Source organism: Eufriesea mexicana, unplaced genomic scaffold, assembly GCF_001483705.2.
Source record: "Eufriesea mexicana isolate 0111107269 unplaced genomic scaffold, ASM148370v2 scaffold7999, whole genome shotgun sequence".
In the NCBI taxonomy this organism is placed as follows: domain Eukaryota; kingdom Metazoa; phylum Arthropoda; class Insecta; order Hymenoptera; family Apidae; genus Eufriesea; species Eufriesea mexicana.
Genome location: NW_016915777.1, coordinates 103,939 through 131,928, shown reverse-complemented (window position 1 = coordinate 131,928; position 27,990 = coordinate 103,939). Strand labels below are relative to the sequence as shown.

At 35.4% G+C, this 27,990-nt stretch overlaps 3 protein-coding genes across 6 annotated transcripts; 1 reads left to right on the top strand and 2 right to left on the bottom strand.

Moving 5' to 3' along the window:
* Positions 1-2,046: 2,046 nt before the first annotated feature.
* On the bottom strand, positions 2,047-6,767 carry LOC108552761 (polycomb protein Sfmbt). 3 transcript variants are annotated; one of them, XM_017907419.1, is made up of 10 exons: positions 6,739-6,767; positions 5,929-6,197; positions 5,625-5,859; positions 5,347-5,546; positions 5,095-5,289; positions 4,684-4,948; positions 3,635-4,371; positions 3,197-3,452; positions 2,687-3,036; positions 2,047-2,376 (listed from the first exon to the last, which is right to left on the bottom strand). In XM_017907419.1, exons 1-10 carry the CDS (start codon positions 6,758-6,760, stop codon positions 2,047-2,049), a joined length of 2,859 nt encoding a protein of 952 aa, XP_017762908.1. In that variant the 5' UTR covers positions 6,761-6,767. The 3 variants fall into 3 exon arrangements, with proteins under 3 accessions (XP_017762908.1, XP_017762906.1, XP_017762907.1); XM_017907417.1 differs by having other exon boundaries at positions 5,929-6,221; positions 6,739-6,762; XM_017907418.1 differs by lacking the exon at positions 6,739-6,767 and adding an exon at positions 6,590-6,707 and having other exon boundaries at positions 5,929-6,221.
* Positions 6,768-7,731: 964 nt separating this feature from the next.
* On the top strand, positions 7,732-9,004 carry LOC108552763 (serine hydrolase-like protein 2). 2 transcript variants are annotated; one of them, XM_017907422.1, is made up of 2 exons: positions 7,732-7,810; positions 8,059-9,004. In XM_017907422.1, exon 2 carries the CDS (start codon positions 8,117-8,119, stop codon positions 9,002-9,004), a length of 888 nt encoding a protein of 295 aa, XP_017762911.1. In that variant the 5' UTR covers positions 7,732-7,810; positions 8,059-8,116. The 2 variants fall into 2 exon arrangements, with proteins under 2 accessions (XP_017762911.1, XP_017762912.1); XM_017907423.1 differs by lacking the exon at positions 7,732-7,810 and adding an exon at positions 7,907-7,984.
* Positions 9,005-9,305: 301 nt separating this feature from the next.
* On the bottom strand, positions 9,306-12,188 carry LOC108552762 (putative protein arginine N-methyltransferase 9). Its single transcript, XM_017907421.1, has 7 exons — positions 12,026-12,188; positions 11,822-11,948; positions 11,298-11,699; positions 10,182-11,183; positions 9,893-10,046; positions 9,722-9,787; positions 9,306-9,647 (listed from the first exon to the last, which is right to left on the bottom strand). Exons 1-7 carry the CDS (start codon positions 12,186-12,188, stop codon positions 9,306-9,308), a joined length of 2,256 nt encoding a protein of 751 aa, XP_017762910.1.
* Between the last annotated feature and the right edge of the window lie 15,802 nt (positions 12,189-27,990).

Genomic DNA, 27,990 nt, shown 5'->3' with positions numbered 1-27,990 from the left:
ACGCATCGTTGAACTTTCTTCATTACTAATGGGTTTTCATACCTTAAATTATTTAATTATCATAAAACAGATTGTTTTCAACGAGAAAGAATTTGTCAAGATATTCATATTTTAAAATTAAACATTGTTCCTGAAAGAATTTAAATTTTTACATTAAACTTTACACTATGTTGAATTCTACATTGGACGTTATTTTGTTTTTAAACTGAAAGTGGTTAACATAACACGTAGAAATCTGTTATTATGTGTGTTTTAATGTATAATTAATATTGTTTTTTTCTTTTGTACTCACAGTTATGTGATTAGTATATTTAAAGCGAAACCCAAACTTCGTAAGTTTATAATTGTAATACTATTTATAATGCCTCCCAATTTGTACACAATGATGGTTTAAGAAAAAATTACCACTTTTTCTTCTATCAGCAGATATAGATATATAATATTCTCCGAATTAATAAATTTTTTACATCACTAATGTGAAATCGCTTGTCAACATAACTCCACCTCTTCTCCTACCTCAAGAAATAAAAAATTAAAAAAACAAAAAAGAAAAATGTTTTACTATATAAGTAGCAATTCAAATTCTGATGTAATCGTCACAATAAAATCTAGATGATCAATTAAATGTTTTGCATCTAACATTTTATCAATTAACTGCTAAGAAAACTTTAGGAACCAAATGAAATTGATACCTCGTGAGATTCCAAAATGTTGAATAAATAAAGAGAGTAACCATGTTACTCTACCGTACTAAAAATAGTATTTAAGGAGCCTAAGGCAAATTAGTCTTAGACTTTGCTCGACTGGTTTGATTCACTGTAATGATTATAAAGCTACATATAGATACAGTATCTGTAATACAAATGCATCAACCACTTTCTAACAGTTATGCTTGTTTTACACTGTGGTTACATTCCTTTCATTCTTTTCCAAAAAAATTAGCTAAACCTAATACTGTGCTAAATGCTATATTTACAAGATTAGAAGTTGACCATTTTGTTTTATTTAATTATGTACAGAGGTGTAGCTCTTGATTACAGTAAAGAGTAAATCAACAAATTTATTAAAATATGTAAAACTGTTTTAGTATTGCGAATTATATTGTTAAGGCAAATATGATTAGAGCTGTAATGAAGAAATACTCCAGAATTAATTTGTACTTTATGATTCGTTTTACTACATTTTTACTTTCCATATTAACATATCTTTGTTGATTTACTCATAAATTTTTTTCTTTTAAATTACATCCGTTAACTTTCTGTTTGTTTAAAAAAAGTTCTTAAATATACATTAGCATTTTTTTTTTTAAATGTGGTTCATGCATCTGCAATCAATTTAGTGCAACGTGAAAGCATGGATTTACAAATAACGGCGTTGTGAAGAAAAAGTTGCCAGAATAATAAAATAACTTCACACATCTATGATAATGTTTAAATGCAGTATGTGTACACGAGAATCCCTATTAATATCTTTGATAACAATTTACATAAACATAAATGTTAATGTAAAAGAAGTTTTGTTTTTATTCATCTATCCGGTTGTTAATATTAGTTCAAGCTGTGTAAAATTATGAATTTATCTGAACCATTCCATTCTGCAACTCACTCATCTATTTGGAAGCATTAAAATAGACCTCAAATTAATTTTATAGTTGTTTACTACACTATTTTCCAAAACGAAATAACACTTTTCTTTTTCTTTTGTTCAAATGAATGTTATCGCTTCCAAATTTACATGCTTGGTGATAGAATAAGACCTCTATCTTCAGCTCTTCCTATTTTGATATGTGTATGTATAGATGTATATACATACACTCACAAATACACATGGGTCCATGCATATATATATATATATATATATATACACACACATACACACACACATGTGCGTATAGATTTTCTTCACAAAGCATATAACAAACACTATATAAACATGATGAAATATGAATTTTTAATTATTTGCATCTACATGCCTTACCTGTAAATCCATGTTTATTTGTATGCAATGATGGAACTTATTCATGGTATTAACTATGTACTATCTTTGTTATAATAACTTTTTCAATCCTAATTTCAACCTTTCCTGAGCTGGATTCACTTTGATTTTCAATTGTTGAATAAGATCATATATTTTTAAAGAAGGCCCAACTTTAAAACCTGTAAGGTCTATTATTTGGTCCTTAGTGAGTGTCAACAGAGTTTTTCCATCTATCTTACGTTTACTAAAATTATCGCAATACGTTGCACAATCATTAACACGAAGGAATTGTGCAACATCAAACACATTCCATTCAGATGGCACTAAATCACCAGATTCAGAACTTTTTTGAACACCATCTGCTAGCCTTGGGATGTATTTGCTAGAAGCAGACGTCACCTATAAAATAAGACATATTTTAAAGTTTCACGTATACAATTGTTTTCTCTGTGAAATTTAAAAATTCAGTAGTTTCAAAATGTATCTGCCGTTATTTTTAATCGTTATGAAGTAGAAAACTATAATATTAAAATCGTAAATTTCTAAACTATACTCACTATTATAAATTTATTACATAAATAAATTGTATAACTGTATTACAATTAATATATCTAAATAAAATAAATTCATTAATCATTTTTCTCTTTTATTCCTTTTTTTCAACATCTTAAATATTTAAATCGATTTAAAAATACCTAATAATACTCACATTAATGTACGACGTTGCAGTTCTTTCTTTTGGTGGCGGAGGGCTTTGTATCTCACTTTGAGTATCGTTTAATGCTTGGCCTTGTCCAGTAGTGGGACTGGGTAAAGTTTGATCAGGTCCAGCTGGTTCTTCTGCTGGTTCTGGTTCTCTATTTCTTTGTTCTGGTAAACTTTCCAAGTCACGTTCTCTTTCAATTTTTATTCCTTGAGCAGGCTCTACTTCTCGTTCGCGCTCACGAGCCGTGCTAATACGTTCACTGTGCCGAGGTAGAATGTTTTTCGCGCAAGATACTTTGCTGCTTTTCTTCAATTTTCTCTTAGCTTTACGTTTAAGGCCTCTTGGTGATTTTACTGAGAAACAAAATATGCATAGAATAATGCAATTGAAACATAGAAATAATAAAAAAATGTTTTTATAAATTGAACGAAATTCATTTTTAAAAACAATTGTTAAAACGCAGAACTCGTTTTATACTAAATAAAAATTTTAGAATATAGAACAAGCATTTACCAGTAGGACTAGTGTTTTTATTGAGTACACGGGGCCCTTCTAACTTGTGATCAACCAAATCACACCATCCAACTGGATAAATGTCAGGGCTCTGACAATCTAGCCATTGATCATATTCGTCCTCCCAACCATCAAAATGTACTCTTAATAACCTTCCAATCACCCTAGTGATAGTAGCAACACAAACTAATCTAGGATCCATTAAATCAGCAGCTTCAAGCCTCATTCCTTCAATAAATCCGTGTTGAGGTATTTCCTACAATGAAAATTCCTATTAGTTTAAAAGTAATGAATAAAGTTACAAATATAAAATATAATAAACAGCATGAAACTTATAAGTTTAAAATTTTCAATATATCGTGTAAAGTAAGAATATTTCTAAAATTTATTATCATAATGAAAAATTCATTTTATTATAAAAATTGTTTCCTTAATTACCCTATTAAATAACTGCACAGGAGCGGGTATAGTATTTGTTTCTGTTAAATATGCATCCCATGTAAATGTAGTAGGATCATAGCCCTTTGGTGGTGTAAGTGGTAATCCATGTTGAGAACAAAATCCAATAGGAAAAATACAAGGTGAACATGAATGATAGCAAAACCAATCAGCACCACTTGCATCTTCATCATAACTATCTATGCGAATCATTATATAATCCTCTTTTAAAACTTGCATAACAGTTGCTGCACATATGGCAGAAAGATTAAGAGGATCAATGGCTTCTATTTTCATTCCTTCTCTAAATGTGTACCCAAGGTGTACATGATGGTTCTTTGGCACATAAAAAAGATCTTCAGTTGCGTCGTCTTCACACAATTTTGATTTTGATACACGCTCCAAATATTCAGGATATGCATCCAATGTCTGCCCTACCCGTTTCGCCCAGCCAACGGGGTGTATAAGGGGAGAATCTTCGTGGCACCAAAAACCATTGTCTTCGGGTGGTGAGTCATAATATCGTACATGTAATCGTTTACCCACAATTTTTTGTATTGTTGCTACTTTTACTTGTGAGATTCTATTTTTATCTACTACTTCCAAATGAAGTCCACATCTAAAACGTGACTTCATACTATCATTAACTTTATTATAAAAATTAGTTGGCAGTGTTCTTGCACCTGTTAATCGTCTCATTAGAAAATCCTTCCAGTCTTTGTACTTATTAGCAATTGCTGCAAAAAGTTGTTATGACTCATTGTTATAGATATCAAAGAAAAAAGATAAAGAATAACTAAAAATGTATGTTTAACTGTTTTAGTGCCACGTAGCGTGATCGCGTTACCGATTTTACTGTTGATTATGGAATGCGCCATCGGAACTTAAATCATGGAGCAAGTAACATCGGTTAAAGTAACAATTAGTATATCTGGTTACTATTACTCGTAATTGAATGAAGGAAACGCTATCCCGCTGCATGGCACTATCTAACACGGGCTTCTAAAAACCCTTAACACTAAAACGGTTAATATAAAATATTTACTTACTATTAGGTGGAATAAGAGGTTTTCCAATAGTTGCACACCAACCTACTGGGTGTATATCATTTGAGCACAAAGATACCCAAAAATCTTTATCAGCATTAAGTCCAAAGCCTTCATATCTTAACAAAGCCCTGTAGCCAGATATACGTAATACAGTAGCAACCCAAAAAGAATCTGGAAAAGCTTCACATACTTCATCACAATCTGTATTTTCCACTTCTACTTTCATACCAACTGTGATATTATCCCATATTTCTGATATAGGTGCCTAAGACATGAAAGTTTAATTAGGATTTGAACAAAATTGATAGCACAATATATAATACAAAACTAAACTAAACTAAAAATAGAAATGTACTACTTTATAAATTTAAAGTTATGTATTATTGTTTCCATATGATATGGTAGACTAACATGTTTAAAACAAGATACTGGAGCAGCACAAAAGCCAGGTTCAACCAGTTGTGGAGTCCAATCATAAGAACCTGCCATTTCAGCAGTCCTTTTTCTTCTTACAGGTAAATCCTCTGGCATTACTGGTTCAGATATAGTTTTCTCTTTCTCTAGTTCAAGAGGTTCTTTTACATCTGTTTCTTCTTTCACTAAGACCTAAGGATTTGGAAAATATTACATTATCCTTTTATAATACATGTTTAGCTAACTTACATTTTTCGTTAATTTAGTCTCATTTGGAGAAGTTGAATTTACAGATGCGGGTGCCTCTATTGAATGTGATGGACTATATGTAGAATCAGCAGTAGGGGCTGTATGTTCTGAAGATCTTGCACATGCTCTACTACAAAATCGACGTTCTTTTGTATAAAATGCATGTTTTACACCAATAGCACCACATTTTTCACAAACAGCTATAAGAAAATAACAAAAGTTTGTAATTAAACAACTTATAATGTAATTTTGAACATATATTAAATTTCATGTCTCACCTATACCATCCTTACGAATGGGAATGAAATTTAAATCTGTATGTGGCTGATATGCAATTGGTGTCTTCAAAACTAGTCCTGGATGTTTTATAGGTTTTATTTTCCTATTACGATTGTCCTGAGTAGTTTGTGTTGCAGCATTGTTTACAACTTGCTCCCGTTCTTCATCACCCATGTAATCTTCTAATGTTAAATATTCAGTCATTTCTTGCCTTTCAGACTGTGAATCATATTCCTGAAAAATAATAATTATTGTAAATACAAAATAAAACAAAATGAAATTATCCAAAAAAGTCAAATGTACCTGTTGTATTTCTTGGGCATCAACAGCTTCCATAGCTTCATCAGGTTCTGAACATTCATTAGGAAATTGAGGTGGTAGGTATCGTACCATAGTTGTAGGTGCGATTTGATGATTCCTAATGTCTTCATATGGATTTGAGCCGTGAGAGAAAAATGGGCTTTCAGCTTGACGTGGATCCAACATAAGCTCATGTGTAGGTTCTCCATGTACCATCATATCTCCCATCCATACCATCCCTAGTTCCGGTAATCCAGGGATGGAAGCATACACTGAATTCATACAAATATCCATTCCTATATTCACATAATGATTGAAATATTACTTTTAGACAAATTATGTATATTAGTATCTTTTAGCGTCAAATAAGGAAACATTATAATTAAAATAATAACTTTTAAATGTGAAACAAATTATTTTATACAAATATAGCAAATTTGATGAAATTAAAATACTTAATAGGTGGAATAATTCTTAGTGCATGCAAGAAAATTCATATAACAAAGGACAATGCGCAAGACGATAGATAACACAAAAACAGTTTTTCAAATTGATGCTATTGTATTTGAATTCCATTCTATATCGTATAAAATGTAAAAAAAAACTCAATATGATTTATTTCTCAAAGTGACGCCGAAGCTTTGAAAATCAACATTTATTCAACCTTTTCCACTGGGAAACATGTTTCAAAAGAAGAAGTTTCTCTTTGAAGATACACCATATCCTGTGTAAAGTATTCAATCCCAGGATCATAAATTACGATGTAATTTAACGCGCGAACATATCACATAGCGTAGGAAAACAAGTACGAACCATTAGAAGCTTGCATGTCCATGACAAAGCAGGGCCAGAAAACTCCTGTATATTCAAGTGGTGTACAAATTGCTACGCCATCTGATATGAATCATTATTATTACAGAGTCGGCGGTATATACGAAATTTTAATTTCTTATCGCTAATTATTTCATACCAAATACCTGGCGTAAATAAAGGAAAAATTGGCAATAACTACTAAATTTAAAATTAGTCAAAAGTTTAAATTTAGTTGCTATAATTCATATTAATGTCAAATTACATAATTCTAACCAATATGTTGCGTCAATAATTTGATAATTATATATTAGGGAGATAAAAGAAACCGAATTAGCGGAATTTCAAAATTTTGTATTATTATAATAATTATAATAAATTTGAATTGCTATTCTAACCGTTGGTAACAGATAATAAGAACATATTTAGAATAATTTTCATATATGTAATTTTTTTTTTTAATTTTGTTACAAAGTTTTCCCCATTTGAGTTACGAATTTATTATTTAGATTATGATCAACTTCTATTTAATTTCGTTTAGATACAAATTTAACACGATATTCAATCACTATGTATTTTTGTTTAGCATATTATACATTAAATTCTAAAAGTTTCATGCCCTGCTTATTTAATGCACTTCATTTATAATGAATAAATAATTTGCACATGTGTATAATGATTATTATTATGTATATTTTAGAATAATATTCTTACGAATAAAGTAATATTCTTGTATTTCCGTAACTAATTAAATATCTTACATGCAGATTACATGTTTTCTACCTAACCAAGCAATCAATGTATAAGAATGAAACGAACGATAGATAATTATAATTATTTCATTCTATAATAGAACTACAATTTCTTTTTAATAAACTACAATATTTTCACAAAATAGTAACTTTTCCATATATGTTTCGTCACCTTTAGATTTTTTGCAATTAAAGGATTAAACACGAATGTAACAAAAGTAAATAACTAAAGGTGCACCCAATAATGATAACTTTTTCTCAAATTAATCGAAATTTAAGATGATTATATTTTTCCAAGGATATATGTAAATAATATAAATATGGTATGTATACACGCTCCTTATACAAATATTATTTATTATTTATTACATGTGTTTTTATAATAGATACCTATTTTACCTTAAGTATTTGTGACTTGCAAATTTATTTTGTTCTTTGAACTCTAGAATTTTAAATGCTTTTTTTTTTTATCAAATATCATAGCTACAAGTTATATGGTAGTCATTATTTTATAATTGTTGTTAATAATTTTACTATATTTATATTTTTTTTTAAATTTTTCCTTTTACAGAAAAATAAGTTAGTAAAGTGATTATTTGAGTCAGTATTTTTATCTTAATGGAAACAATATGAATCAAACGGATAAGACATTAGCAGAAGTAAAGTTTTCAGTACCATGGGGTCATATTGCAGCAAAAATATATGGATCTCCAAAAGAAAAGAAAGTTTTAATGGTACATGGCATTTTAGATAATGCTGGATCATTTGACAGGTTAATCAAATTTCTTCCACAAAGCTATCAATATGTGAACATAGATTTACCAGGACATGGATTATCATCTCCATTTCCACGTGGAATACCCTTACATTTTTTTGACTATGTATATTCAATATTGCTTGTTTTAAATGCATTAGAATGGAAAACCTGCATATATATAGGACACAGTTTTGGAGCTCAAATAGGAACATATTTTAGTATGATATATCCTGGAAGATGTGAAAAACTAATAGCACTTGATGGATTTCTACCTTTTCTCGTTGAGGATATTATTCCTTTTATTAAAAATCTATATAACTTAGACAATTATGCAAAAGATTCTGGTACCCTTTATACTAAAGATGAAGTAATACATGCTTTAAAATTTAAAAGGCGAGAAACATTAACTGAAGATGCTGCAGAAGCTTTATTTATACGTGCAGTCACTAAGGTTAATAATTTGTATAAATATAATCGTGATGCGAGATTAAGATATGTTGTAAGACCAATTTTTACACTGGAGCAGCACAAGGAAATTTTTAGCAAATACTTAACTGAAACATTAATAATTATGGCAGATAGTTCATTTCAAGCGAATTTTTTATCAGAGAAACTAAAAACATTATTAAACAGACATGATGAAAGTAAATTTTCTGTTGTTATTGTAAGAGGAAATCACGATGTACATAATAATTATCCAGAAAGGGTAGCACCGTATGTATGTCAATTTTTAGATAGTTACTTACAGAGCAAATTATAAAGTATTATTTTTATAAAATAACAATTTTTAACATGTACTACTCTATGAAAATATATGGGAGGTATACAGGAGGTATACAGGAGGTATATGGTAATATAATCAATATTAATTTTTTGTTATTAATGCAAATTATGTTTTACGTTATTTGTAATAATGTATGCACAAATTTTATTATTTGTATATACATTGTACTTTTAATGTACATTATACTATATATTGTAATTCTTTTGTTAAAATATGTAAAACAAATGTATACCTTGAGTGTGTAATAATTATACAACATTGTAGGACATTTTTAAAATCATTTGACTTTTACTCGGATTATACCTTCAGCTTGCTGTACTTTTATACATACTTCGTTACCTTGTAAAATAGAATTCTTTAATTCATCTTCTAGTAATATTGCTGTATGATTCATAAATGATCCATTCCTTTTTGTATCGTAATTATGATTTAACGTTAATCTTACTTTATACCAACATATTAAAGCATTTGGCAACAATTTATTATTAGTTGCACTTATCTTTCCAAAATTTATTACACGTTCAGCAACTTCATTTTCTCTCATTTCTATCAATACATTTACATCAGATAAAGGTTCATATAAATATAAACTTGAATTCAAATCGAAAATCTGATTTATCTGTAATAACATAAATAGTATTCTTAAACATTTATAAAGTTATATTATTTTTATTATAATTTCTTATATCTTACCTTAAATTCGTTTATGTACTGTGCAATACCATAAGAAGCAATAGCATTAAAAGTACTATGAGCTTCCTACAAAAAAATATCATTAAGTGATATAGCATTATTTTTAACAATATTTTTAATGTAATTTATAAATACACTAACTATTTTTAACATATCTTTTCTTAAATGTACCTTTTCAAAATCTGATGCATTAAATGTAAATGATATGTCTTGTAAATTTTTATCTTCTACATAAACCATATTTGGTAAATCATCTGAAAATACAAGCTGTCCTACAAAAAATATCTGTTCAGGCAATAAAATACCATTTGGTTTAAGTAAACATCTGAAAAAACATTATAACTTATTTTATTTCGTAATTAAAATGGAATTATATATGTGTAAAATACAATATAAAGTGTAAAATACAATATAAAGTGTAAAAACATATTGTTAAATATATTTTTTAAATTATTCTTACCGAAAAAACTCGTGGTTGTGCTCTTCACTGCAGTCTCTCAATTCTCCTTTAATGTCAAAATCATGAATAAATATAGTATCTACGGAATGTTTAATATGATTGTACTTTGATACAATACATAGTTTATCCTCAAAACCATTTTGTTTTGCTACTTGTTTGATAAATCGTTGAAACATTGTATTCTCATTTTTATAATATAAAATATTACTATGTTTATTTTCCTTTAATAATATTAATCCATAAATTGGAAATGGGGAAGTATCCAAAATACTATGTATTTCTTTGTTAGTGAGCGATTTGCTAACTTCAGTAAGTAATCTTATATATTCAACATCATTTAAAAACGTTATAACTTCTTTTGGTAACCGATATAAAAGATTATGGTTATAGTCATTACACTGTGAATCACTCGATGTATATGAACATTTGAGTTTTCCTTTTAACATTTCGCCCTTAATCATTATTATATCATTCCTATTCAATAACCTTGGTATTGTAGGAAAAACAGCAACTTGCCAACATGATTTCTTTTCTGAAGTATCTATTGTTATTTCTTCATCTAGATGTAACTTAAACCAAGTTATTAAACCATCTATAGTACCACTACTTTTGCACGTTACATCTATAATATTTTTTATTCCATCTGTATTAAATTGCTGTAAATCTGATAAGTTATTGAAATTGATAGTAAAAAATGCTGTAGGTTCTACTATATAATTTACTTCCACATTTTTTAAATTTTCTGTATCATAATATTCCTCATCTAATAATATGGACATATTATCAAAATTTAAAGGACAAAAATGTTTTATTTTATCAAACATCACAGCTGATTTATTTCTTATATATTCACATTCAATAGCAGCTATATACAGTGTAGCTCCCATTGGTATCACTATACCATTTTTATCCAAAATATTTGAATGTACACTTATCATAGATGGTATCACATGTTCTCCAAATAAACCAGCATCAAAAGTTTCTGTTACTACTAATCTTACTCTAAAAAAAAAGAAAAAAAGGAAAAGATTATTTTGATGCAAATTAAAATTTGTTTATGCTTAAGATAAATTTAATTTGATCGAATTCCATTATATTAGTTACTATAACACTGACCTTTCTGTAATATCTGTAGGAATTACAAGCTCTGAAGAAAGTTTGGGTAATAATATTATATTTCTAGCATCATTAGTTTCAAATACTTTTTCAGCAATTTTTAACATTACCGGCGAACATTCACATGCATAAATTTTTTTAGCACCTGCATTTTGCGCATACAAACTTAGTAATCCTGTACCAGTTCCTACATCTAATACGGTATTATATCCTTGAGAAATTCTCTTGCGAATTACACACCCAAACGCATTGTTTCTGTGCTTGTCATTTAACATTGGAAAATGCCATCTATCTACAGCCATACTAAATGCATTTTGCAGGTTCCTTTCTGCTGGCAAAAAGTTAGGATTGGCTTGCAGGGCTTCCTTTAAATATTTTATTGCCTCTATTGGATCATTATTCCTTTAACAACATATTTTTTTTCCTCATTATAAGGAATTTTAGCGGTCATGATATCTGTCATGTCAAAAAACCAATTTTAAAGCGACTGATAACAAATTTACCTAAGCAGTAAGTTAAATTACCTTAACAGATGAGCCGCAAAATTATTTAACATACGAGGATTATTTGGATAAATATCTAAGGAACGTTTGTAACACAAAGCAACATCTGTAAATCTGTTTTCACCTGCTAATTGTATTCCCCACTGACCTAAAAACTAAATATCTATAAATCTTTGGGTCTTACAAAGTTATTGTATTATATAAAGGTATAAAATAACAACATACAAAGAACATCAACAAAGGCTTCTTCAATTTCTGGTCTTTTTTGAGGACATAATTCTGCTACAACTGTATAATATGCATATGCTTTTCCTACATTCCCAGTTCTGTCATGATCATATGCTTTTTGTAACGATTTTTCAATTATGTCGTTTAATTCTTTCTGCATTTTTGACGGTATATAATATTTTTTTTTACTTGTATTTATCATTAGGAAGCATACCCTTTTCTACTGTTTAAAATTGGAACTATTTCATTGCTGTAATGTACATAATCATGTGCATATAAACCGCTTTGTTTAATTCAAGTTTCTTATTTACGTTTACCGTTCTACAAAAACAGTTTAACAAAATTGATCACTTCGCCATCTACCGATACATTTTAATATGTGAAGTCTAATGTCACGAATACGGAATTAACATAGAGATACTGTTGCTAAAAATTTCAAACATATACCACAGACGAAATGTAGAATAGATTCATCACCAAATGTATCTTTTGTATTTGTCTTTGACCAATGGACTATTGTCGACCTATTTTCTTACCTTTTTCAACCATATAAGGAATAAATAAAATAACATCGGAACACGAGAAGAGCTCACAATTGAAATTAAAACCAAGTATAGTAAAAGTAATTGTTTCAAAAGTAAAATATAAATTAATGCGAATGTAACGAAGAAATAACCATACAGTTCCATACACATTTAAAAAGTCGCAGAATTATCTCTTTGCAAGACTATTTTCGAAACACCTAAATTATATTTCAAAAATTTCTGATATTATTAAAAATAATAAAAATATTCGAATGACTGCGCTATTTCGATTAATTTCGAACATATTTGATTGAAATCAAACATAAATGATATCGTTCATAAAATTTGACCAAATAATAACTGCTAATTATAACTCCAGAGTATAACAGAATAAACAATTCTTAATATATATTTTTAATGCATTATACACTGATCGTCATTGCAAACGCAAGAATACAATAGCAAGTTCCCTGACACGTAGAAAATTCATAGCAAGCACAAAATTAATCAGATATTCATTCATCGCTCGAGCCAAAGAGGAACCGGATGATTATTGTGAAAGTAATAAAGCCGACGCGTTCGCGAGTAGAATAAGCCGAATTTCTGGATTTCATTTCATTTCGTCTCATCCACTGGCAAATAGAATGATTGGGCCTGTACGGCCAGCGAATACAAATCAGAATACGTTTCGATCATTTGCGAACTAGATGCACGTCTATCTGTTTACTTGCATAATACGATAGGACCGCATATAGAATACGAATACTTTCGTCATATATATTCGCTCTAGATTTATTTCAAAATTCGAACTTTATGGGAAAAAGTCCAATATATCGAACAAGACCTTCCTAGTTCGATTTTCGAAGAAATAACAGCTGCTCGAGTATATAACCTCTACTTTAGTAGGCACACAATGCAGTTTCGAAGAAATAATTATTTAGAATAATTATTTAGAATAATTATTTAGAATTTGTACGTATTCGTGTCGTGGTACGATGGATTAATATATTACAAAGCGAGCACAAATAATTTATCGACGAAGACACGAGTTTTTGGATTTCTTCATAAGGCTGTAAACCCATGAAAGAGTACTTGAACGAATACGATTTACACTTGGCCTTATCACTGATTCTAACTCGGGAATTATCGGACTCTCCTGGATTGATATATTATGTAACATATATATTCTACAGGAAAATATTTTTTATATCTTCAAGATGGAAATGATTACAGAGTAAAATAATACCACATTTATGAAACAAATTTTCAAATATACCGTATCAAAAGTGTCATAAGAGAAAGGCAACGGCTAGGAAATTTAGATAGTTTTGAAAGGAATTTGGAAATTCACGATATAAGAAATATATGCTTGTAGCTAAAAATTTCAGAAATCTATCAATTACACGATTATTATTTCTTACACGTCAAACATTACGGATATTAACCCTTTGCACTCGAGAGGTGACTCTCAGTCGCCATTTAATCAGATTCTAAAGATCGGTGTTAATTAATATGCCAAATCTAAAATTAGCTAACGATGCGTGGAATGTCGAAATAAAATAATTCTACTTATTAATTTAAAAATATTTTAAAAATATTCTAGACTTTATAGCAGAAAGTCTTCGAATTACTATTTTCCTGTAACGAAAAAATCGCTGAGTGCAAAGGGTTAATAATTCGAAGTTTAATTAAGTTTTAATTTGAAGTTTATCACGTTTTATCTGCATATGTCTTACTTTATCTAATCGTGTGACTGAAGATTTTTGTAAAAGTTGATAGCTACCAATCAATATTACAGTTAACCGATATTACAATAGGAACAGTAAAAGCAGGGATCTCCTAATTATTCCGAATAATCTTCGTTCACGATTTATGAACAAGCAAATGTCTAGCGCACGAGCTTCAGCTTTGGCAGCTTGAAAGACAGGAAGAAGAATGAGAATGGGGGATGGAGAACGCGTGCATTTCGCTCTGGACCTGTTAGTAAACTCATCAGCAACTCTATCTAACAGGTCTATGCTTCAGACATAGGAATGCTCCATAATAAGATGAACGATCCACGTGAATAGATCGATGGTTAGGTACTGAACTTGTAGGAACTAAGAATCTTATTCAGTTGTTCTACCTTAGAACCATCGAAGCCGGATGTATTCTCGCAGAGATCATAAAACAGATGTATCACTTTACAAATTACCAACTTTCGTGCATAGTCATAGAAAAATTCAATAACCTGAATCCCAATACACGATATTTATCACTTCAAAATAAAATCTATGCCAAGAATCTGAACCTTTTAAACCATTTAATCAAAATTCTGTAGTTTCTCAATCTCTTAACTACACGATTTTTCTTATAACATCAGAAACATCCAAACCATCGTATAACAGGAGTTTCATTTCGACAACCAGGTATAGTCGGAAGCTATTGAAATACTAACTTCTCTGGGTATCCGCTGAAAATAAGATGCGTCTTAACGTATTTGCAAAAATCAATCTCTCAGGTGAAGTAGATATGCCTTTGAATTATGCTGTAGATAAGAATTAGGGGACCAGGACGAGCTGCAATTGCATACCCTTTTTCATTACTCTAGTTTTGTCTCTTCCTGCGTAGAATACAGAAGATATACCTTTCTAAGAATAGAATAGAGATAATTATAAACGACGATAGTTACTTCTTTTCACCCATAATCCTAACAGTATCAATTAAGTGGCATGTACGATCATTTCCCATCGATTATTTAATTATCGATTCACACGTATGACGATTAACTCCTGTTTAAAAATAAAATAATGTTATCCTTCCAATTATAACATTCATATTCTATTTCATCGATCACGAGCGACCACTCGACCAGCCGTGGTAGTAGGTATAGTGTTAACCCTTTGCACTCGAAGATTTTTTGGCTAGAGAAGAGTAGAAAATCAAAGATTCTCTATTAAAAAACTAGAATTGTAGAATTATTTGATTTCGATACCTCGCGCACTGTTACATGACATTAAATTTGATATATTAATTAATATCTATCTTCCAAATTTTATGAAATGGTGACTGAGGGTCACCTCTCGAGTGCAAAGGGTTAAACTACTTTTAATGTTACGCTGTATTAATTACATGCAGCCTCTTTGCCTACGATTCTCCTTTACTCGTAAATCCAGGGATCGGGATGCTAATTTCCATCACCTAAACATTCGTATCCGTCGAATTGACGATCGCAACGGGACGGACGAGTTTTTGGGAAGTGGTTTAAATCACAATCGTCGAGTACAATCCGGCTGAGCTCGCTTATCGCCGCTCGTAAAGAACGGGAAATCGGCGATAAGGTACGCGATTCGGGGCGGATTCGGGTCGCGCGTGCGGCAACGCGCCCACGCGTGTTCCGCGTGAATTGGCCAGGCGCGAGGCTACGCGATGATCGCTGATTTATGCCGTATTGTACTCTTAAACTCCTCGGTTATATATACACGCGTCGGTTCTAGCCGCGACAATGCACAGGGCCCCGGACTGGTCCTGATTTCTTTTCACCCGGATCGGCCACTCGCGTATTTTGTTGGCGCAACAATCGTCTTTGCTCGGCCCGTCCGCGCCGCGCGGACCGAGCTGCCGTGGCGAATCGCAATCGCGACACCACGTTTCGAGGGTTGCTGCCAGGGCTACGTGGCGATAACTCCGAATGCGGAGTAACAAATTTTCAGACCAGAGTACACTGAGATGCAGAAACGAGCGTCTACTTGCCAGGCAACCCAAGATGTACTCCACCTTTGCACATCCGTTTCACGAAGACACGGAAGTCGCTCGAATAGACTCACCGGTAATTCGAGATAGAGTCTTTCACGAATTAGACATACTATTGGGTTGGCAAGAAAGTACTTTCGGTTTTTTAGTGTGAAATAAAACTCAATTTTTTCTATACAGTAAATGAACTTTAATCGGTCAAATATCTTCCATTCTATTCGATGACCATTTGCCATCTTTCTGGTAACTTCATGATCCCGCGCTCATAGAATTTCTGGTCCTCATCTGCAAGAAACTTAACCAAGTGCGTAAATCTCAGAAGGTCGACCAGAACGTTGTGAGTATCTTTCAGTGAAAAATCTTCAGAACGAAATTTTTTAAACTAATTCCGACACGTGCGTTCTGTTAAACAATCAACACCATAAACTTCTCGTATCTCTTTGTGAGCCTCAGCCGCATTCTTGCCTTTATGAAAATAAAAATGTAAAATGTGTCGAAAATGCTTACATTTGCACTCCATGTTAAGACTGACCGTGAATTGACGGTTATAAACGAAATTACACGGAATTTCACGAAATAGCAACATAAAGGTATCGACTACCAGATCTCAAAAGAAAAAAATTCCAATATTGACAAAAGAATAACTAAACAAGCATAACATTATTTACTGATGCAAACCGAAATTACTTTCCTGCCAAGCCAATTGTTAGATATTATAGACTAGTTATATATTAGATATACTACTGGATAACTTCAACCTCTTGCAATCCAAGTAGCATTGACGTTTCATGTCGACCATTTCAAAATTTGCTCCGTTTTCATGGTTTCCTAGTCGATATGTTATATGCTATACAGCGTGTCGAGTGCAAGTCGACGTAGAATCGTTGAAGAAAGGGTTAAGGGGATGTGTTGATCCGAAGAACATGTACTCCTTTGGAGACTATTACCTCGCAAACAACGCGTGCCCAAATCCCTACTACCTACTCGGGGCAACGAATATGGTACACGATGGTACTATAGTAAGTGTACTTACACCGAGAGTGAATGGAGAACACTTGCACCGATTCGCCGCGTAGCTCGATCCTTTGTTGCCCCGTTTGAAAAAAGGAAGCGAGGACGAAAATTCGTCGTTTGATCGCGGAAAAAAGTGCGGCTCTCGCGATCGCGCGTGGGCGGACTTTTATAGCGGTTGATTGCTTGATTTATAATCTCAGGCCGACTCCTCGGAGGCAGGCCGCAATCATAAAGGGATTGCGAGACGCTCGTGCTAATATCCGTGGATTTTTGCGTGGATTGGGCGTGGAGGGTGGGCGAGGTAAGGGGTGCCCTCGGCGATCAAACTTTGATTAAGAGCACCGCCATGTCTGATGCCTAACTGCGGACAAAAACTAGGGGACATTGCCTACCGTAAACACGCCCCCGTCGTTAAGGCAGGACCTTGAAATTTACTTCGCCTCTCCGAGACCATCTTCCTACCCCTATGGCCGGGACTTTCGGCTAATCAGAGATCGCGGATTTTACGATCGACGATGGGATCGTTAAAGGATCGACGGAATGGCCGCCTTCGTATCGCGAGCCTCATCAACCGAGCTACGGAAGCTTCCACCTGTAACATTAAAACTTCGAAACACCTTCCCCTGTGTTGGACGACGTTTAACTCGTGTGCGAGGTTTCGTCTGTCGAGGCTTTTGCTTTCTTCTTCACATTTTTACAGCTGCCGTTTGTCCTTTGTCGCCGCGTAATTCGATTCCACGCATGGAATATTTCATAGACGTCCAAGCTTATTCCGTTAATTCGATATTCGACGATTAGGTTGTTGAAACTATGATTGATCAGTCCAATTTCGATATCGTTTACTTCCGTTCGCAATTTAGCAAATTATCTTCTCGACTACGCAGGTGCAAGCTTCAGAAGTGACTCAACGTCGTCGTTCCTAAGGTTTCATAGACGTCGAAGCTTATTCCGTTAATTCGATATTGGAACTACGACTGACATGTCTAATTTCAATATCGTTTTCGGAACTTCCGTGATTTTTCGTGATTTTGGAAATAGAAAAGTCTACAGAAGTATCTATCTATACACCGTCGTTCTTGACACCATGCACGTGTAACGCTCTCGCATGAAACGCGTAAGAGGCGATACGTTACATTAACACTGTTCGTGTCTCTTGGACACGCCACACACGTTGACCCGCTAAGCAGGGACGCGCGAACCGCAATAAATCGCTTAATCGCAAAGCGGGCTGTATCGAAGTCCGAATCGGGTTAGCTAGAAATCTATCATTTTTCGAGAGGCGTGGCGAAGCGTTCGTTTAAGGTCAGAATCTATCGATCGGAGCTGTGGCGAGCGTGGACCACCGCTGAGAACGCTGGCGAACAATCTGCCAGTCACCCTCGGGTGATCTTAGCACATTCGTCAACTTCATAGCCCTGTAGCTGTGCGAGAGACCAGCCTCGACCTGGGACGAGGATATCGCACACGTTCACACGCCGTGTGTTTTAACCCCTTCCACTCTGATTTTATCAGTTCCTCCGGTATCGTCGTAGTAAACATTAACAATCCTAATGTCAATTTTAATTCCAGATACACCATTTCCTCTTTCACTAGTTATTATCAGTTTAGCTATTATCAGGTCCACGCGATGAGACAATTTTTCAGCCTACGTGGTATCCGATTTGCCATTACAATTGGTAGATATGTCTATTTTCGTTTTGCTGGGCATTCCTCCGTTAAGAAGTTCATACAAATATTGTTTTGTTGTAATATAAGAAAAATACTATCCAATGTTCAATGAAGGATATAAATTTAGCTTGATGCCGTAGGTCGTTTTATTAATATTTAATTACATGCCTGATCCTACGTGAAAGGATCGAGATCGAATACCAGGTTGTCAATGCGATAAGACAATGTATAACGTTGTCTTTCAACAGACATTCCCAGGGGTTCCTTGCTAGCCTTTAAAGCAAGAAACGACGATAGCGTAGTCCATCTTTACCTTTCCCAGTGGGATTCCGCTGTTATCCCCTATTTGACTAATAGTATTACCTCCACGGTAATTCTTCATATCGTTAAGTCGATGCCAAGTACCATCTGTTTCGTTTCTCGACAAGTACCCGGGTACGTACTTCAAAAATGTTGAACACGTCGATGCAGCGAAAATTGGATTGCGTAGTAACAACGACAGAGGTGTGGTATTGCGAGCTATGCAGGACTATAGCAAAGGAAATTGTATTAAGAGCGATATCAGGTTCGGGGTGATGTCTGGAGTGCGTGCGGATGAACAAGTGACTGTATGCAAGGATTGTATGGATGAGATATTTATGACCAAGTCGAGTGCAAGCAATGAACGAAAGTCTAGGAATGCGTCCGAGTGTCTCGAGTACCTGGTCACCGAGGGAGAGGTCACGTGGGAAATGAGCGATCAACGAAGAGAGCTTGCGTATGAACAGAGAGAGCGTTAGACTTTAAATAAGGGTGCGAGGACACGGGCAAGTCAGGCTGAGTGCAATCGAGTCATAGTAAGTAGAGAATCGCGTGTTTGAGAGTCAGAGTTCGAGAACTGATGGAAACATAGTGTAATAATTTAGCTTGAATAAATGTGTTTGTTATTAAAAAAGAGTCGTTGTTTATTAAACGATCAGATCCCTGTCTGCGTAGGATTTATCTAGCATTAATCCTACAGAGGTTTGCCTCGATTTCGAAATAGAAATCGTGCACACGCGTAGACTGCATCACGAAAACGATCGGAGCAATAGCTTGAAAAGGAATTGGGGGGTGGTTAATAAAAGCGCTGTCATCGAAAGATTCGACCGGAAGGAATACAACGCTGAATATATTGTTGATGGACGATCGATTCATTGGTGGTCCAATATCGTCGGTCGTTCGATATCGTCGCGTCGAAGATCTTAATCGTTTATTTACGTCGGTGAATGTACGCCCGTATCTACCTGTCGTTTCGTGCATTGTACCTGACTTTGGCTTCGCCGCAAGATGCGTCACGACGTTACAAGTCGATTTTATTTCCTGCTTGTCGTCCCATTACATAATAACTCGCTGCCATCGGACGTCTCGATCGTAGATTATCAGCGATCGATAGACATCTACACCGACAACCGTTGCCTCTTCTTCTCCTCCTCCTTCTCCTCTTTCTCATCTTCCTCCGTGGTAGATCGAACCGCGAGAGGTATCGTTTAGTCTCACCGCCATTGATCCTTTCTGCGGAATGTAACATTCATTTCCGTTCGCCAGTGCCAGCATCACTGCACAGTGTTAGGTGCAATGGAGAAAACCACCCTGCCACGTGGAAAACTATGCCTCTTTCCAGACATACTACTCGTTATTCTCGTATTTATATGGTTTCCTAAATTCCTGTCACTTATTCAGGTATAAACCAGTTACAAGAGATAACCTGTTAACCCTTTTGCTACTACAGGTGACTATAATCACCGGCCATGAGACGTCATCTACACTCGGAGGGTGACTCTAGTCAACGGCCACTAAAATTGAGCCAAAAATTAAAAGAAGCATTGGACAGGTCTCTTCGCAAACAATTGTAAGCGTTATTGCGATAATCCTTTTGTTCTTCTTTCTTGTCGAAATACTTGGTCCAGACTGCTGAAGACTGCGCGCGCGCAAAGTTTGCAGCTTTACGTTCTCGTTCTACGGGAGGGACTTCGCGACAAGGTCCGCTGTAACAAAAGGGTTAAAGAATTTGAAACGACGAACAAAGCAACGAGTAATAGTACCGTGAATAATCGGTGTTACTCGATCGAGATAGGATATATTATTCGCAGTGACGCCATTTCGTAAACACGCTGCTGGCGAATCGGGGAAGAAGGATGACGAAACGAGAAGGACGAAAATGGTTTGGCAACGATCAATCTGAAAAACTGCTGGAACTAAACGATACCCTTTAGTTTCGTTCCTGCGATTTACATTAGCATATCACAATAAACTCGGTGCGCAAAGAACGAGCGTGTCCGTTCCTTTCTTTTGCTTCCTCCACCTCTGCCGTGGTAGCATTAATCTTAAACGCATGTCAGTAATAATCACGCGTCTTATATCCTCCACGTGAAACGAACCGACCGACGTAACGATTGCCTGCCTTCCCAGAAACGAAAACTTCCCTTGAGTGATGATGGTGTCAAGCGCGCATACGCGCGTCGGTTGAAGCGGAAAGGATGTGTACGAAGTAAAGGGAAGCGATTAATAATTTTGGAGCTAGGAAAATCGTAATTGGAAAGTGGTTAAAAATCTCACGAGCATCGAAGCTTCTAATCGGATAACGGGATCGAGGCTTTCTTAACTCGCCAGAGCTTATTCATCTTTCAACTTAATAACAGGATTCGTTATCGGGGATCTAGATCAGACCTCATCGATTAATTAAAAAACCTACGAATAAGAACTGGGCTCGTACAGTTTCCGAAAGATGTTTATATATTCTCACTTTTTGGTGGGGTGAAAATGACCATTGGGCCTTAGTCAAGTTAGGAATGAGTAAGACGTTTTGCACTTTGACATTGGCATGCTTTTATCAACTAGGTCCTTTGACTAGGTCCATTGGTCATCCAACAAAGTAACCCAATTGAACAATTACAAATTTTATTAGAACATCGATCAGAGAGATATTGGAACAAGAAAACCTACGAATAAGAACTCGGCTCGTAGAGTTTCCGAAAAATGCTCATATATTCTTACTTTTTGGTGGGGTGAAAATGACCATTGGGCCTTAGTCAGGTTAGGAACGAGTAAGACGTTTTGCACTTTGACATTGGCATGCTTTTATCAACTAGGTCCTTTGACTAGGTCCATTGGTCATCCAACAAAGTAACCCAATTGAACAATTACAAATTTTATTAGAACATCGATCAGAGAGATATTGGAACAAGAAAACCTACGAATAAGAACTGGGCTCGTACAGTTTCCGAAAGATGCTCATATATTCTTACTTTTTGGTGGGGTGAAAATGACCATTGGGCCTTAGTCAGGTTAGGAATGAGTAAGACGTTTTGCACTTTGACATTGGCATGCTTTTATCAACTAGGTCCTTTGACTAGGTCCATTGGTCATCCAACAAAGTAACCCAATTGAACAATTACAAATTTTATTAGAACATCGATCAGAGAGATATTGGAACAAGAAAACCTACGAATAAGAACTGGGCTCGTACAGTTTCCGAAAGATGCTTATATATTCTTACTTTTTGGTGGGGTGAAAATGACCATTGGGCCTTAGTCAAGTTAGGAATGAGTAAGACGTTTTGCACTTTGACATTGGCATGCTTTTATCAACTAGGTCCTTTGACTAGGTCCATTGGTCATCCAACAAAGTAACCCAATTGAACAATTACAAATTTTATTAGAACATCGATCAGAGAGATATTGGAACAAGAAAACCTACGAATAAGAACTGGGCTCGTACAGTTTCCGAAAGATGCTCATATATTCTTACTTTTTGGTGGGGTGAAAATGACCATTGGGCCTTAGTCAGGTTAGGAATGAGTAAGACGTTTTGCACTTTGACATTGGCATGCTTTTATCAACTAGGTCCTTTGACTAGGTCCATTGGTCATCCAACAAAGTGCCCCAATTGAACAATTACAAATTTTGATTAGAATATCGATCAGAGAGATATTGGAACAAATCTTGCATCTCCTGTGGCGTCCTGAGTGAAACACGTGATTTCGGTGTGGTAGTCAAAGGGTTAAGACAACTTGACAATAAATATCGTTGTCTTTGAACGATAAAAGAATTCATTTGGTGAAGAAGTTCCTATATTTCTGCTTCCGATAAGGACTCTGATTCGTGAAAACGAACCACCCTATTCTACTTCTGCTTTCAACGTACACTCGCATGTTCCTTTTCGTCCTGTTCACCGAGAAGTTCCTTTGTCCTCCGCTTTCGCGTTTATCGCGTGAAAAGCTCACCGTGTGCGAAGAATCCCCGGGCTGATTTTTATTAGCATCGGGATACGGGCTGGTATAAAACACGCGCAGGGCGGCGATAACGAAATCCTCACCCTTTTCGGTGCACCCTAAAGTTTAGCGATCTCTAATGAACTGGTAGTCCGTTAGTTAGTCTAACTCGGTCCGTCTCTCTCCCTCTCGCCGTACTCCCATATACTGTCTGTGCTTACATACGTACATACATATGTACCTACCTCCATTGGCACACACCGGGAGGAAGAGGGGTGGACGTGCGCGAGAGGGTGCAAGAGAACGAGAGAGAGAGAGGGAGAGAGGTGGAAACGCGGAACGCTACGCACACGTGGATACAAATAAATCCTGTTAGCCGTAGCCGGCGCGAGAGCGGCGCAAAGCCGAATTTTCCCGGCTCGCATCTGTGAATATTTGCCCGTGGGTAGCGCATTACATGCGCGTTGTAATGCGCTCTAACTACGCTCTGTGTCTACGATTCGACGCATCGGACGCGACGCACACCGAACAGCCGCTGCAAACAGCGCTTCTGTCGGCTCGATCCACGCTTCGGGGCCATGGGAAATTTACATTTTTACGGGATTACGTTGCTACCGCTGGGGCGGTCATGCGACCACCCCCATGGGAGGATTAAGCGTTACACTTACAACTGTAATAACAAAGACGCGACATGCTGCAGTTTCAGTCGCGATAGGATACTTGGCTGGAAGAGTAGTAGAAAAGTATCCTCTTTCGCAGATTTCTTTACAAATGCCAAGTTGCGGGGGTTACTCGAGTCGAGTGCGGCTTCTGAATATAATATGGAGTCGATGTACCAATTAAAAGACATAGTCGGTGGTATGGTAATTAATTCTTTTCTTGTCTCACGGTTTTGTGAATGTTTCAAGTACAGGTAGCCCTCCTACAACACGGCATCCGATAACACGGTTTCGCTGCAACACGATTCATAAATTGCGGAAACCCCCTTACAACACGGTATCCTATAACACGGTTTCGCTCTAACACGATAAGAAAATTGCAAAAACCTTTGTACGACATTGTACTTCTACGTGAGCAGTGACGACGAAGAAATTTATTAAATTAAAGTTACGTTAAATTAAAATAATATCTTTGCTTTTCTTTTGTTTCGTGTCGTACATACGTTTATATTTTTAATAAAAATTAAGTTGTTTAAAAAAATTTTTTAATAATTTTTCGAAACGTAACCTTTTTGCACCGACTCTGGGTCTCATACAACACGGTTTCACATAACACGGCATTTTCTAGGAACCTATCTACCGTGTTATAGGAGGGTTATCTGTATTATGATACTTGCAAGGGAATTTTTGTGATGATTTATTAATTGCGTCAACCCTCTGGTAACGTATCGCGCGAATAGCGATAATTTGACGACAAAAGTCGTTCGTCTTAAGAGAATAAAGGTTAGGTTTATATGATAGTTACTTCCCGTTTTGTCTTACAGTATTGCGAACGGTTCAAGTATTCGTTTCGAGTACCTTTGTGATGGTTTATTAAGCGCGATATAAAGATTAGATGTGTATCGTAAATGTTAAGTGACTTCACTATTTTTACCGGGATAATATCGTTGTAATGGAAACTTTCGATTCATTCGAATCTTACTGTCTCGTGCACAGTAAATTCTTCGAGCCCTTCCGGTGTCCCTATAGGGTTGCAGGGTTAATCCTCGAGTAATGCACTCGAGTGAGAGGAATTAACCAAAGGGATGTGGAACGATCAAGAGTCACTCTCTTTTCGTACGCGCCACCCTATCTCATCATGGTGTAAGACACAGGGTGAATCGTGGTGGCTGGTAGCACATGTCGTGTTCTACCATGTGCTTAACACCCCATGCGCAACAATTGATACGTTCGAACCAGAAAGAGGGGGTTGAGTCCTTGATACATTGTATCAAAGGAAGAACAAGAGTAACCGATATTTAATAAAAATGAACAGAATGTCGATATCGAAGCTTAACTGTACATCGTTCTTCCATCCACGAATACAGGAGATAATTAAAAATTAGTCTGATCGTCTGATTTTCCAGTTAAGTAAGACATAGCAGGAGATAGAAATCAATTTGAAATTCAGAAGAATTTGAATTCGTCGAGTTTGAAAATAAGGATTATTCTTCCCCATTTGAAAATAAGGAGATTCGAGAAATTTATTAAGACAGATTATTATTATTGAGGTTTAAGCGGATAGAAACATGGCAGTCGAATACACACAGCATTGCAAGGTTTAATTTCTCGAATGTCCCTTTGATTTTCGATTTTCCATCGCAGAGTACAAACAAACGGGTAAACAAATAAATAAAGACACGATGTTCGTATCGTATCGCGAATTTAAAGCATTGGCCGCCGTTGGGACGAAAAATCGAGTACGATGTAAATTCATGCAAATGACGGCGGGGGACAATAATTATCTCGGCGGAAAAATGGCAGTCGATACGGTCGGTCGATCACGAATTTCCAGGGCTATGCCGGTGAGAAGAAAGAGAGGGACAGAGAGAATGGACGATTGCAAGACGTGGCATGGGGCTACGAATGGAAATGGTCGTGGCAACCCTCTTTTAACTTTCTTTTGGCCGTTGCGGCTAATTTGCGGCTACGAGGTTGGTTTGACAGGAAGGAAGGAAGCGATCGGAAACGAAGGGAGCCCCGCGAAGATAAAGGAAGAAATAAACTCCTTCTTTTTCTTCTGATTTGCATGCAATTTCCAATTCCACCGACACTGGTCCTTTGATGTTTCCTACCGATCGTTCCTTGATTAACGTCCTATTACGCGTCCATGGGATCCTTCTTTTACCCCGAGTCTTGCTGTTTCGCGCCATCAGCGTATCGTCGGGGAATATTTTAACTCTTGCACCAACGTCTATGGTTTACGATCGATCGTGGCAGAATCGCTTCTATCAAAAAGACATTCCAAAGTTTCTAAATTTCACGATGAAATTCCGAATATTACTAAAGTTACAAAGAAACAAAGCACGCTACCCCTTTTAACACTAGATTTACGGACGCTACCTGTATACCTATTTCTAAGGACACCTGTCAAATTGACAGGTAAAGGAAACCACGTGCCTTCTTCTTTAACGATTAGTTTAATTTAAAAACAATTATATATTATATTAACCCTTTGCACTCGAGAGGTGACTCTCAGTCACCATTTAATCAGATTCTAAAGATCGACGTTAATTAATATATCAAATTTAAAATTACCTAACGATGTGTGGAATGTCGAAGAAAAATAATTTTACGTCTTAATTTGCGTATGATTCCTCATTTACCATTTTAAAAATATCGTCGACTCTATGACAGAAAGTCTTCGAATTACTATTTTTCTGTAACGAAAAAGTCGTCGAGTGCAAACTAAATCTGTTACCATCGTATAATTGGAGCATTCCGTCAAATTGACGTATTCAGTAAATCTAATGATAAACGCGTTTTCGTTTCCTTCGAAATAGTCTCCGAAAATGATCATTACAGTGTTTGAAAGACTCCAGAAGCTTCATGACGTTCTAAAAAATTATGAAAATCGGTAACTTTTGAATCAGATTTGAAACGAATATTTTTTTAACAACAAAAGGATTTGGATCTTGCTAAAATGCAGAGGATACTTTAATTTTCAGCGCTACAATTTTCCTTTCGCGTGAATTTGTACGTCACAGTGGCGCAAAGTTTTCCGAGATCTCGCGAAATCAAAGGGGACGCAAACAAGTAGTTCCAGAGGTAGCTTCGAACACCGAGAACTTGAGAAAGGTACCGAATTCGTATTTCTCTGGTTCCGACAATCGACGAATCGCGATCCGTGTCCCATTGTTTTTTGCTAGACTGCAGGGACAAAGGGGGTAGGTAGGCGATTGCGTAGGTGCGTGGAAGCGTCGTGCTCGGTAACAGGATTACGGAAGGGCGGCTGTGTAGGGGTTGCCACGCAGAGGGGTGCTGACAAGTGGACCGAATAATGTTGCGCGGTACAGGAAGGTGCAAAGCCGGGGCGCATTCCGAATCCCGGCTCTCTGGATTTTTCTCCGATTCCATTATCCACAGCTCGCTTGCTTCCATTTCGAAATTTGCAACGTAAGATGTGTACGTATCGATATCGCTAGCTTGGTATTTCTCACTCGATTAGTATCGTCGTAACTTGGTCGATGGTTTATTCAGATTTACTCCAATATTACAGTTTCCATTCCTTTTTACCTTTTGACGTGCAAGAAAATTTATCGCGATATTTCACACGCGTAGATATAGAGTGTTCACCTAATTTGCAGATTTAGGATCGAAATCTTCCATTTTAGGATATTTATTCGAGGAATTTGAATTTTTTCCAAGTGTCCTGTTGTACTTTATGTACTTTATGTTGTGCTTCGTGAGTTAGGTATTTTTTGCAAGGCCATTAGTACACGCGTACAAATAACGGACATTAATGCCAATTAAGTAAAATTGGAATCATTTATAGAGATCAATTATATCGTAAATGCTTATCGATTCATCTTCTCTTTATTCGTGCAAATAAGATAAGTTATAAACCATTCGGGAATAATCTCCGATTATCCCATTCCTCTGACCATCTTCGTCGATTGAAAATTTAATTTTTGATAAAAATTATCCTCGCGAGAGAAATCGACGTTTCAGCGAATATTCCGTGTGGTTAAGGAAAGCCTCCCATTCCTCTTGGAACTTCACGATACTCCTGCATCCACGATGTCAACCCTTTGAACCGTTTTCGATTCGTCGATTATGTATATTAAACGGGCAGAAATGCGGTGCGGGAAGAAA